Source organism: Eubalaena glacialis, chromosome 3 (assembly GCF_028564815.1).
Source record: "Eubalaena glacialis isolate mEubGla1 chromosome 3, mEubGla1.1.hap2.+ XY, whole genome shotgun sequence".
Lineage (NCBI taxonomy): Eukaryota > Metazoa > Chordata > Mammalia > Artiodactyla > Balaenidae > Eubalaena > Eubalaena glacialis.
This window is the reverse complement of record NC_083718.1, coordinates 1,929,623-1,943,474: the sequence shown is the minus strand read 5'-3', so window position 1 is coordinate 1,943,474 and position 13,852 is coordinate 1,929,623. Positions and strand designations below refer to the sequence as shown.

General features: G+C 60.4%; 1 protein-coding gene across 1 annotated transcript in view; it reads right to left on the bottom strand.

The window, feature by feature from the left end:
- The window catches only part of CACNA1S (calcium voltage-gated channel subunit alpha1 S), a 64,933-nt gene that overhangs the window by 22,061 nt on the left and 29,020 nt on the right, over positions 1–13,852 (bottom strand). The window contains exons 14-22 of the mRNA XM_061185247.1: positions 13,447–13,561; positions 12,884–12,977; positions 12,117–12,186; positions 9,191–9,323; positions 8,465–8,594; positions 2,833–2,892; positions 1,480–1,586; positions 975–1,062; positions 610–717 (exon numbers count right to left, since the gene is read on the bottom strand). Of these exons, the coding sequence (XP_061041230.1) occupies positions 610–717; positions 975–1,062; positions 1,480–1,586; positions 2,833–2,892; positions 8,465–8,594; positions 9,191–9,323; positions 12,117–12,186; positions 12,884–12,977; positions 13,447–13,561 (905 nt within the window). The remainder of the gene's footprint in view (positions 1–609; positions 718–974; positions 1,063–1,479; positions 1,587–2,832; positions 2,893–8,464; positions 8,595–9,190; positions 9,324–12,116; positions 12,187–12,883; positions 12,978–13,446; positions 13,562–13,852) is intronic.

The window sequence follows — 13,852 nt, the reverse complement described above, 5'->3', positions numbered from 1 at the left end:
GATGACACATCTTATCTCAAAATTGAGCAGGGGTCCCGGCACGCCCGCTCCCCCAAGGCTGAGTAGGGGGGCTCTGTGATCCCCTCTGCTGACTGCAGCCCAAGCAGTTTCTCCTTTGGTTTACATCACATATTGGGCGCCCACGGAAGATTTTGTTTCAACAAAAGGAGTTGATTGCTAGGCCTGACTGTGGCTAAATTAAGTTTGCGTCCATAGATGCTGGTCTGGGTCCCTCAAAGGTCGGGAGAGGTAAATGCCTTGGCCAGGGACACAGGAGCAGCTGAAGGCACGGCCACCCTGTCACTGCAGGCTCTTGCCGTCCCTACCACCTCCCCCTAATGTCACGGAGCAGAGGGTGAAGGTGAGGCAGGGGACGTTGGGGCAGGAGCGGGCGGAGGACGCTGCTGCCACTGGGCAGGGTTTTGGGCACTTGAAACCAAACACCCAATCTAGTACGGAAAGCAGATATAGTACGGATACACGTGACACGTTCAGGACATCTGCCTCCACGGTCTGGGGCTCCCCTCATTTAGAGGGAAACAGACCGGCTCTTGCCTCGGCCCAAGAGCTGGCACCGGAGCTGGGGGAGTGAGGGCAGGAGGGGCTCACCTTGAAGAGCTGGACGCCGATGCAGGCGAACATGAACTGCAGGAGGGTGGTGACCAGGACGATGTTCCCGATGGTGCGGATGGCCACGAACACGCACTGCACCACGTGCTGGGGAGCGAGGCCCGGTCGGCACCTCTCCCCATCCCCTCGCCGGCCCGTGCCAGCCGAGGGGCCCCCAGGGCGCAAGCCTAGTCGCCTCCCGGCTTGTTGGGGGCAGAGAGGGGCTCATGGGGGCACGGCTGCCCTGCCACACCCCACCCCCATTGGGCAGAGGGGATGGGATGGGCCCAGCAATGGCCGGGCTGACTGTCTGAGTGAGCCCTGGCAGCCCCGTTCTCCCCCGGTGTCCCGCCGGCCCCTCTCACCTTCAGCCCTTTGGCTCTGTTGATGGCCCGGAGCGGTCGGAGTACCCTCAGCACCCTCAGGATTTTCACCACGGAGATGGTGCTAGACCTGGGGGGCAGCCTGCTCAGCCCTCCGCCTGCCCCCAGCTCTCCGCACCCACGCCTGCCTCCCCCAGCTCCCCTTAAGCTCCGCCCCAGGATAGAGGCGCCTCCCGGCCCCTGGGCTGGTTTCCTCCAGGGCTGCCCACAGACCCTGTCTCTCCCATCAGACTGGAGCGCCCTGGGCACCGGGGCTGTGCTCCCCGTGGGGCTGTGGAGGGGACTCCCTGCTCCTGTGTGCATCCCCCCTGGTCTCCAGCACACGCTCTGCCCACCTAGCCTTGTCACTCAGTCCAGCTGGTGACAACCCAAGGGACCCCCCCCCACCCTGGCCAGTGGTCCCGAGAGACCGTCCCCTTGTGGCTCAGTGCCCACCAACCAACAGCGGCTGAGCTGCCGCTCTGGGGCCCCGGGCTGCCCCGCTCACTCGAGTCCCATGGAGATGAGGGACACGGCCACCACCACCAGGTCCAGGATGTTGAAGTAGTTGCGGCAGAAGGAGCCCTTGTGCAGGAAGGCCCCGTAGGCGGTCATCTGGGGAGAGAGGTGGCATCCTGGGTGGGGAGGACCCTGGGGACACTCCTAGCTGGGTCCTCAGGGCATTGCCCTGTTCTCTGCATCCGCTTCTGGGAGCACTGACACCTCTCACGGGCAGCGAGGCCAAGGGAGCCCTGGGTCTCCTTCCTTACCCAGCCACAGGGGGATGCCCTGCCCTCTGCTCTGCAGAATGATACAATTCTTCCTCCTCCTCCTCCTCTCCCTCCTCCTCCTCCCTGGAAAGCATCTTAGGCGTGGCTGGGTCAGGCTGAACAGCCCGTCAAGGACTGAAGACCTTGCCCAGGCACCCACCCCTGCACGCGTGCTATATCTCCGCCCAGAGGGGCCACTTTCTCCTCTCTGAGCACATCCCAAACATCGCTGTACAATGCGTTTGCATTGTTTTGTCCTCCTTGACTGCCCCTGCTCTCTCTCTAATGAAGTCCTGTCCAATTTCAAGGCCTAACTCTAAAGTCACCACCTCCAGGAAGTCCTCCTGGACCTCAGGGTAGCCACCATCTCCCTCTGATCCATTCCTTTAATAATCGGGGCCCTGAAAGAAAGGACTGTCCTCACTTCATACTGCAGCCAGCTCTGGGCCTGCTCTCCCTTCACGGCTCCCCTCTCCCCTCCTGGTTCATGGAGGTGAAGGCTGGGGTTATGGGTTCCAGTCACAGATGGGAGGTCTCTGCCCCCAGACCCCATCCCCCACCAATGATGGTGTGAACCCAGTGTGTCCACCTTGAGAACGAGAGGGCAGCGGTGTGCCATGGACAAGGGGTGGGAGGGCCGTGAGAGGGCGGAGCTGCCAGAAACCCCACCCAGGGCGACAGCCGCTTCTCTGGGATCCTGGGGGAGGCCTTTCAGTCGCTGGTAACAAAGGTCTGGGAACAGATCACAGCTTAGGCTAGTTGTGCCTTGACTGTGGAAGAACGTGCCCAAGGCTTCAGAGACACACAGGGTGCTCTGCTGAGAGCCCCACAGGCCGCGGGTTGACTGTACCTCATGCTTCCACACCCCTACCTGCTTACCCACTCACACCAGCTCATGAGCTGAGACCATCCGGTCTCCTGAGTCCTGTGAATCTTTCCCTGCTGCTCTCCACCACCTTCTTGCTTTTCCCTCCTCCCTGCAACCCAGCCCTTGGTGAGCACAGCCTGTGTAAGCAGGAGCCACAGCAGGTCTGGTCCCTGGCCTGGAGATGCCCTTCGCCCAGGCTGTCTGTCTCGCAGCCTTCACTCACCTTGAGGACAATCTCCACAGTGAAGACAGAGGTGAACACGATGTCAAAATAACCAAGGATCTGGTGACAGGGCAGAGGTCAGTGAGAGGAGGGGCAGAGCAGTGATAGCATCATTATCTTCATCGGCATCACCACCATCACCATTGCCACTACCATCACTATCGTCACCACCACCATCACTACGGCCAACACCACCAACACCACCATCACCACCACCATCACCATCACCATCGTCACCACCATCCCCACCACCATCCCCACCATCCCTACCACCATCCCCACCACCATCCCCACCACCATCCCCACCATCCCCACCACCGTCACCACCACCATCACCACCACCATCATCACCATCCCCACCACCATCCCCACCACCATCACCACCATCCCCACCACCATCCCCACCACCATCCCCACCATCCCCACCACCATCCCCACCACCATCCCCACCATCCCCACCACCGTCACCACCACCATCACCACCACCATCTTCACCATCCCCACCACCATCCCCATCATCCCCACCATCCCCACTACCGTCACCACCACCGTCACCACCACCATCACCACCACCATCACCATCACCATCGTCACCACCATCCCCACCACCATCCCCACCATCCCCGCCACCATCCCCGCCACCATCCCCACCACCATCACCACCATCCCCACCACCATCACCACCACCATCATCACCATCCCCACCACCGTCACCACCACCGTCACCACCATCCCCACCACCATCCCCACCACCACCATCACCACCCCCACCACCATCCCCACCACCATCACCATCCCCACCACCATCCCCACCACCATCACCACCACCATCATCACCATCCCCACCACCATCCCCACCACCATCACCACCATCCCCACCACCATCCCCACCACCATCCCCACCACCATCCCCACCACCACCATCACCACCCCCACCACCACCATCACCACCCCCACCACCATCCCCACCACCATCCCCACCACCATCACCACCACCATCATCACCATCCCCACCACCATCCCCACCACCATCACCACCATCCCCACCACCATCCCCACCACCATCACCACCACCATCATCACCATCCCCACCACCATCCCCACCACCATCACCACCATCCCCGCCACCATACCCACCACCATACCCACCACCACCATCACCACCCCCACCACCATCACCACCCCCACCACCATCCCCACCACCGTCACCGCCATCCCCACCACCATCCCCACCACCATCCCCACCACCATCCCCACCATCCCCACCACCATCACCACCCCCACCACCACCATCACCACCCCCACCACCATCCCCACCACCGTCACCACCATCCCCACCACCATCACCACCACCACCATCACCACCCCCACCACCATCCCCACCACCGTCACCACCATCCCCACCACCGTCCCCACCACCACCATCACCCCCCCACCACCATCACCACCCCCACCACCATCCCCACCACCACCATCACCATCCCCACCACCGTCACCACCATCCCCACCACCATCCCCACCATCCCCACCACCATCCCCACCACCATCATCATCCCCACCACCATCATCATCCCCACCACCATCCCCACCACCATCACCATCCCCACCACCACCATCACCATCCCCATCCCCACCATCCCCACCACCATCCCCACCACCATCACCATCCCCACCACCATCCCCACCACCATCACCATCCCCACCACCATCCCCACCACCATCACCATCCCCACCACCATCCCCACCACCATCATCATCCCCACCACCATCCCCATCACCATCCCCACCACCATCACCATCCCCACCACCATCCCCACCACCATCACCATCCCCACCACCATCCCCACCACCATCATCATCCCCACCACCATCCCCACCATCCCCACCACCATCACTACGGCCAACACCACCAACACCACCATCACCACCACCATCACCATCACCATCGTCACCACCATCCCCACCACCATCCCCATCATCCCCACCACCATCCCCACCACCATCCCCACCACCATCACCACCATCCCCACCACCGTCACCACCACCATCACCACCATCCCCACCACCGTCACCACCATCCCCACCACCGTCCCCACCACCACCATCACCCCCCCCCACCATCACCACCCCACCACCACCATCACCACCATCACCACCATCCCCACCACCGTCACCACCACCATCACCACCATCCCCACCACCGTCACCACCATCCCCACCACCGTCCCCACCACCACCATCACCCCCCCCACCACCATCACCACCCCCACCACCATCCCCACCACCACCATCACCATCCCCACCACCGTCACCACCATCCCCACCACCATCCCCACCATCCCCACCACCATCCCCACCACCATCATCATCCCCACCACCATCATCATCCCCACCACCATCCCCATCATCCCCACCACCATCCCCACCACCACCCCCACCACCATCATCATCCCCACCACCATCATCATCCCCACCACCATCCCCATCATCCCCACCACCATCCCCACCACCACCATCACCACCATCACCACCATCATCACCATCCCCACCACCACCATCACCATCCCCATCCCCACCATCCCCACCACCATCCCCACCACCATCACCATCCCCACCACCATCCCCACCACCATCACTACAGCCAACACCACCAACACCACCATCACCACCACCATCACCATCACCATCGTCACCACCATCCCCACCACCATCCCCATCATCCCCACCACCATCCCCACCACCATCCCCACCACCATCACCACCATCCCCACCACCGTCACCACCACCATCACCACCATCCCCACCACCGTCACCACCATCCCCACCACCGTCCCCACCACCACCATCACCCCCCCACCACCATCACCACCCCCACCACCACCATCCCCACCACCGTCACCACCATCCCCACCACCATCCCCACCACCGTCACCACCATCCCCACCACCGTCCCCACCACCACCATCACCCCCCCCACCACCATCACCACCCCCACCACCATCCCAACCACCACCATCACCATCCCCACCACCGTCACCACCATCCCCACCACCATCCCCACCATCCCCACCACCATCCCCACCACCATCATCATCCCCACCACCATCCCCATCATCCCCACCACCATCCCCACCACCACCATCACCACCATCACCACCACCATCACCATCTCCACCACCACCATCACCATCCCCATCCCCACCATCCCCACCACCATCCCCACCACCATCACCATCCCCACCACCATCCCCACCACCATCACTACAGCCAACACCACCAACACCACCATCACCACCACCATCACCATCACCATCGTCACCACCATCCCCACCACCATCCCCATCATCCCCACCACCATCCCCACCACCATCCCCACCACCATCACCACCATCCCCACCACCGTCACCACCACCATCACCACCATCCCCACCACCGTCACCACCATCCCCACCACCGTCCCCACCACCACCATCACCCCCCCACCACCATCACCACCCCCACCACCACCATCACCACCATCACCACCATCCCCACCACCGTCACCACCACCATCACCACCATCCCCACCACCGTCACCACCATCCCCACCACCGTCCCCAACACCACCATCACCCCCCCCCACCACCATCACCACCCCCACCACCATCCCCACCACCACCATCACCATCCCCACCACCGTCACCACCATCCCCACCACCATCCCCACCATCCCCACCACCATCCCCACCACCATCATCATCCCCACCACCATCCCCATCATCCCCACCACCATCCCCACCACCACCATCACCACCATCACCACCACCATCACCATCCCCACCACCACCATCACCATCCCCATCCCCACCATCCCCACCACCATCCCCACCACCATCACCATCCCCACCACCATCCCCACCACCATCACTATGGCCAACACCACCAACACCACCATCACCACCACCATCACCATCACCATCGTCACCACCATCCCCACCACCATCCCCATCATCCCCACCACCATCCCCACCACCATCCCCACCACCATCCCCACCACCATCACCACCATCCCCACCACCGTCACCACCACCATCACCACCATCCCCACCACCGTCACCACCATCCCCACCACCGTCCCCACCACCACCATCACCCCCCCACCACCATCACCACCCCCACCACCACCATCACCACCATCACCACCATCCCCACCACCGTCCCCACCACCATCACCACCATCCCCACCACCGTCACCACCATCCCCACCACCGTCCCCACCACCACCATCACCCCCCCCACCACCATCACCACCCCCACCACCATCCCCACCACCACCATCACCATCCCCACCACCGTCACCACCATCCCCACCACCATCCCCACCATCCCCACCACCATCCCCACCACCATCATCATCCCCACCATCATCATCATCCCCACCACCATCCCCATCATCCCCACCACCATCCCCACCACCACCATCACCACCATCACCACCACCATCACCATCCCCACCACCACCATCACCATCCCCACCACCATCCCCACCACCATCACCACCACCATCACCATCCCCGCCACCATCCCCACCACCATCACTACGGCCAACACCACCAACACCACCATCACCACCACCATCACCATCACCACCATCACCACCATCCCCACCACCATCCCCACCACCACCACCGTCTCCACCACCACCATCACCCCCCCACCACCATCCCCACCACCGTCACCACCATCCCCACCACCATCCCCACCATCCCCACCACCATCCCCACCACCGTCACCACCATCCCCACCACCATCACCATCTCCACCACCATCCCCATCATCCCCACCACCATCCCCACCACCATCACCACCATCCCCACCACCATCCCTACCACCGTCACCACCATCCCCACCACCATCCCCACCACCATCACCACCATCCCCACCACCATCACCACCACCGTCACCACCATCCCCACCACCATCACCATCCCCACCATCCCCACCACCATCACCATCCCCACCATCCCCACCACCATCACCATCCCCACCACCATCACCATCCCCATCATCCCCACCACCATCCCCATCATCCCCACCACCATCCCCACCACCATCACCATCCCCACCACCATCCCCACCACCATCACCATCTCCATCCCCATCACCATCCCCACCACCATCACCATCCCCATCACCATCCCCACCACCATCACCATCTCCACCACCATCCCCATCATCCCCACCACCATCCCCACCATCCCCACCACCATCCCCACCACCATCCCCAACCCCACCATCCCCACCACCATCCCCATCACCATCCCCACCACCATCACCATCCCCATCACCATCCCCACCACCATCCCCACCACCATCACCATCCCCATCACCATCCCCACCCCCACCATCCCCACCCCCATCCCCACCCCCATCACTGCTAATATCCAGCAGCAAGAGCCCGTGTAGGCCGAATGCTGTGGCAACGCTGTTCAGAAAGAGTGGGCTGGGCAGTCTTGGCCCTCCAGGGATTTAAACTCTAAGCAACTCTGATGCCTGCAGCCACACAGAGGATACAGTGAACTCTGGGCATCAGGGTGAGATGTGCGGGTGACTGAGGCTGGACGGGGGTGGGTGCTGAGCTGGCCGCTGTCACCTGGTTCCTCACGGACTCAGTCCGGATGGGGTCCTCAGCAGCCAGCGCGGCACTGCTGAGCAGGATGAAGAGCAGGATGAAGTTGGTGAACCAGGTGGCGTTGACGATGCGATGACACAGGACGCGGATCCTGCGGGGGGTGGGGGGAAGGTCAGCAGGCTGTGAACTGGGCGTTCAGGCCCCAGCAGCCTCCGTCGCTGGCTCCCTCCCTCCCGGTCAGTGGAGAAGGACAGCCGGCATCCGGGTGGTCTCTGGCTGGCCTTGCAGGGCCCTGTCCCACCTTCTGTTCCTGCAGCCCCAGCCCCATCCCGCACAAGCCCTCCCCCAACACTCCACGCCATCCCACGGCATCCCCACCAAAACAACGGGACAGGCCGATCTCCATCCCTGAGGCCGACAGCTGAAACTCCATGAGGACTACAGTCTGTATTTTAAAGGCGTAAAATTGTGAAGCCAGTGAGAACTACAGCTTATCCCCTTGTCCTGCTCTTGCAAAGGAACCAAGAGATGTGAGCCCCCTTAGGAGGAAGTAACTGATAAGGCTTAAAGCATTACTTCTCCCAGAGATTCTAGCACTTTCAACTGGTCTTAAGCTAAAGGAGTGACTTTCTCACGGTGTAATTGTAGGCCCAGGGAGTGAGGAGAAGGGGGCCTTCTCAGAGCAGGAAGCAGCCCTCTCTGAGAGCCCCACCAACCACCCTGCCCCGCCACCGAGGGGCCACCCACTTATTGGTGGGGCTGAAGATGAAGAAGGCGCTGGCTTCTGGAATGGGCACCGCCTTCTCCTTCAGCTGCAACTCGGCCAGCGGGCGGGGTCGTGGGCTTATCGGGATCTCGGGCTCCTCTTCCTCATCATCTCCTGTTGGGGAGGGGAGAGAGAGGTCGAGGTGTCTTTCCACGTTTCACTGCTCCCCTGGCTCCTGTGCTCTGAACCCAACCGTGAACCCCCAGCAGCCAGCAAGCAACACGGGGCATGAGGGCGCCAGCAGAGTCCAGCCAGGCACCTCCCTTCCTTGCGGCACACGGGGCTGAACTGCCCAGACAACTGTCAGCCTCAGGACCTCCCTGACGTCGGGCCAGGAGCAAGGTCTGGGAGCCTTGCTGTTGCATCTCCTGTCTCGGGGCTGGACGCACCACCTTGAATGCTCACAAGCTGGGGGTGCCGGGGGGCCCTGCTTTGCACGAGGCCGGAGTGCTGGGCCCGGCTCCGCCCCTGACTCTCACGCCAGGCAGGCCTCTGCCCCTCCTGAGCGTCAGTCCCTCAGCTCGTGCCATTGACGAGGGGCAGGAGGCCTGTTGAGATAAATGCACTCGGAGCTTCTCTCCCGGGGTCGGGTTCCAAAAACCATCATTCAGGGAGGAACTGCCAGCATGAAAAGAAACCAATATTCTTTTCTTCCGGGGCAGGTGTGGGGTGGGAGGGGGTGGGAGGGGGTGGGAGGGGGAGAGGGCCCCTCAGGCTCATTTGCTGAGTCTCAGGGCCTTGTGAGAGGGAGCTGTCCCCCCAAGTCCTCAGCTCCAGACTGGGGGCACTGTGGGAAGTTGGGGTGCCCTTTCCTTTGTCCCCTCGCCCACAGTTGTCTCCTGCCAGCCCCTGGCAGGGTTCTCCTGCTCTCTCCACCACGGCGGCCCGTGCAGGGTCTCCTCCCGAGACCCCACTTCTTCCTCCCAAAGAGCATCCTAATGGGACATTTCCTGCCTCGCCTGGGACCAAGGGCTCCAGAGACACATTTTATGCTTAATCGCAGAGACTGTTAATTCTTAGAACTCGCGTATTTGCTTTCTTTTTCCGCCTTAATTCTGAGTTTCTCTGTCCGCGCCCACTGTGTTAACTTCGTTGTGCATATCTTTCGTTGTCAGCCATTTCAGATTATTTTTGGAAAGAAGCAAGATAAACACATTCAGCCCCCTTGGTAAGAACGCTCCTCCGCAGCCCACCCCACAGCCCCTCCCCCCACCCTCCCCCTTCTCCCCAGCCCCTGCCCCTCCCCCACCTCAGGTTTCCTGGCTCAGCATCTCCCACCTGCACAGCGGCCACTCCCATCTACTGGGAGATGGTTATTAGATGAAACAGATCAAGTTGAATTATTCTAAAACCCAAATGTCCCTTCTGGCAGGTATTTGAAGAATTATCGTTAATCTTATCTATACCAGCTCCATCCTCCCCACATTTTACTTTGCAAAATCTTTACATTTTACTTTGCAAAATCCTTGCAGTTTTTCCTTTCTTCTTCTTCTTCTTTTTTTTCTTTTTTGGATTTCTATAAGGCTTTTTTTCCCAGTTTTAATATTTTTTTTATTGAAGTGTAGTTGATTTACAATGTTGTGTTAATTTCTGCTGTACAGCAAAGTGATTCAGTTATACATATATATACATTCTTTCTTTTTTATATTCTTCCATTATGGTTTATCATAGGATATTGATGAATGGATAAAGAAGATGTGATACACACACACACACACACACACACACACACACACACACAATGGAATACTACTCAGCCATAAAAAAGAACACAATAATGCCATTTGCAGCAACATGGATACAACTAGAGATTATCATACTAAGTGAAGTAAGTCAGAAAGAGAAAGACAAATACCATATGATATCACTTATCTGTGGAATCTAAAATATGACACAAATGAACCTATCTATGAAACAGAAACAGACTCACAGACATAGAAAACAGACTGGTGGTTGCCAAGGGGGAGGGGGTTGGGGGAGGGATGGAGTGGGAGTTTGAGGTTAGCAGATGTAACCTTTTATATATAGAATAGATAAACAACAAGGTTCTACTGTATAGCACAGGGAACTATATTCAGTGTCCTATGATAAACCTTCTTTCTAGTTATTGATTGCCTATCTGGTGCCAAACACTGCTATTTGGAGCACAAAGGGTCCCCCTGGAGCTTAGACTCACTAGCGCAAACAGATGCTAATCAGCTGATTCCACAAATAGACATGAAATCGCACCAGTGACCCAGGGCTGGAAGGACCCAGGAGTGAGCTAAGAGAGATCGACAGCTCTTGGGCACCAGCCTCTCCCAGGTGGCCTTTTAACCTTCACCGGCTTGGGTGCTCCCTACAAGTGTTCCCTCCTTGGCACCGACGAACAGGATTCCTGCTGCAGCCACAGGCTGTTTGCACCTACGAGGCGTGTGTAGTGCATTCATGGCTGTGCACTATCCATCCCCCTCCCCTCCACCCTGGTCTCCTTCATGTGGATCTTCTTCCTGGTCATCCCCTGCGGGACACAGACGGTGAACAGCCTGCCTATCTCCTGCACCACACAGGCGGATACACCCACCTCTGTGAGCTACTCTGTGTGGCTGGAGGGGCTGGAACAGAAGACGTGGGTGCCCACGAGGCTCTGGGCTCCTTGAAAACCAGGTCCTTAGCCCTGAAGCGCACAGCCAGTGCTCAGTAAATACTGGCTGAATTAATTGAAAATAAAATGTGTACATTTTCCCACTGTGTGTATTGTAGGGAGAGGCAGGCTGGCAGAGGGCTCATTTGCAATACGAGGTACACAAGGGATGTCTGAGTCCTGATCTCCTCGTGGATGGGTCCAGGTAGGGGACACACAGGAGAGATCTCGTCCCTGGGGAGAAGTCACCCCAGCACACCTGCCCCGGGTCCCAGGACTCTTACCTGGGAAGTCGGCTGACGGATAGGGGTCCTTCACCTCATTGACATTGGATTCAAACTCATCGATCTTCAGCTGGAGGAAGGAACACGATGAAGGTAAAAACCCAAGCTGTGGTTCCCACCTAATGCACATTGACTGGAGGGCCGTGTGGGTGTCAGCTCACCTAAGCCTCCCTGTGGCTCGGGGCGGGGTGAGGCAGTGGGTGCTATTACGTCATTCCCGTCTTACAAAGGAGAAGCCAGGCCCAGAAAGGTCAGCCAGGCCGCCCAACTACCAGGACCCCAGCCCGTCTGAGCCTGAGCCCCTCACCCCTGCTTAGTTCTCGAAAAGAGAGTGGATTTCCCCAGGCCAGGACCCCTGCTCTGGGGGCCAGTTCCTGCCCCTCTGAGCTCTGCTTCCTTGGCTCCAGGAAGGCTGAGCAGGGCCAGGCTGACAGGCGGGGCAGGGCTAGAAACAGGGGGAGGCTGGTCTGGGCAGCTCTGTGGGGAGGGGGACACCCTGACTGGGGTGGAAAGCTGGGACTCAGAGGAAGTCTGGTTCGTGGATCGGGGCGTCTGTGTCCTCAGTACAAAGGATTCCCTGAGACGGAGCTGCCCTCAGCTGGCTGGTGCCCTCAGCTGGCTGGTGCCCTCAGCTGGCTGGTGCCCAGGCAGACAGCTCCTCTCCTGCCTCCCCCTGCCCCCAGCACCCTAAGGCAGCAGGCGAACGGGGGACGTTCAGAGGCCCCTGCCTGCGCGGCCCCCGAGAGCGCCCCGCATGGCGGGCTGACCTTGGCCGTGGTGGCGACGCCCTCGCCCTTGGGTTTCTGCTCCAGCTTCTTGGCCACCATCGCCCTCTCCTCCTCTGACTTGTCTGGGAGCCCCCTGGGTTGGAACACCAAGAAAGCCCGAAGTGGAGGCCCACCTGGAAGGTTCTGGGGGACGCGCCCAGCCTGAGGACCCTGCAGGCTGACCCCGCCCACGGGCCGGGCGCATGGCATCCTCCCTCTGCAACGAGGGAGCAGGATGGGCAGTCCGCCCGCCCGCCCACGGCTGCGCAAGCTCAGCGTCAGCCACACCCAGGGGCCGAGGCCTCAGAGCGTTAAACAGCAAACCCTCAGGTGCCTGAGGCTCAGCGGAGGGAAGGGACTCCCTCCAGGAAGTGTGGAGACAGGGCGGAGGCCCAGCCTGCCTGCCCACTTGCCTCCAGCCCTGCCCCGGGGACACCTCAGAGACTCAGCCATCAGCCGCTGGGGCAGGCGTCACAGTGGTTTGGCCTCTGCTCCTCAGGGAGCCCCTTGCCCAGAGCGGGCGGAGCCCTGCAGGTCCCTCCTGCTGGGCGCGCCCCACTCACTTGGACATCTTCCTGCGTCTCCGCTCCTCAGCCTTGGCTTTCTGGGCCGAAGTCAGGCTCTCCGCCTCCGCCAGGTTGTCTACCGCGATGGCCAGGAAGACGTTGAGCAGGATGTCTGGGGCGGCCCGCTAAGGAGCTCGGGTGGTGGGGAGGGACGCCTCTGGGGGTGGGCTTGGCAGGACCTGCCTCCTCCTGTGCTCCAGGCTCCCCGTCTTTCTGGGACTGATTCCTCCCACCTGTCACCAGTCACCCTGTGTTTCTCTAACCTCCCGCCGGAAGGAAGTGTCCTACAGCTATACCCGCACTGCTACCTGCTGTGTCCCACCTCTCCACCCCAGCAGAAGGCCTGGGCACCTTGACCCCGCTTTACGCCCAAGCCCCCTCCCCAGGCTCTTTTCTGTGCCCT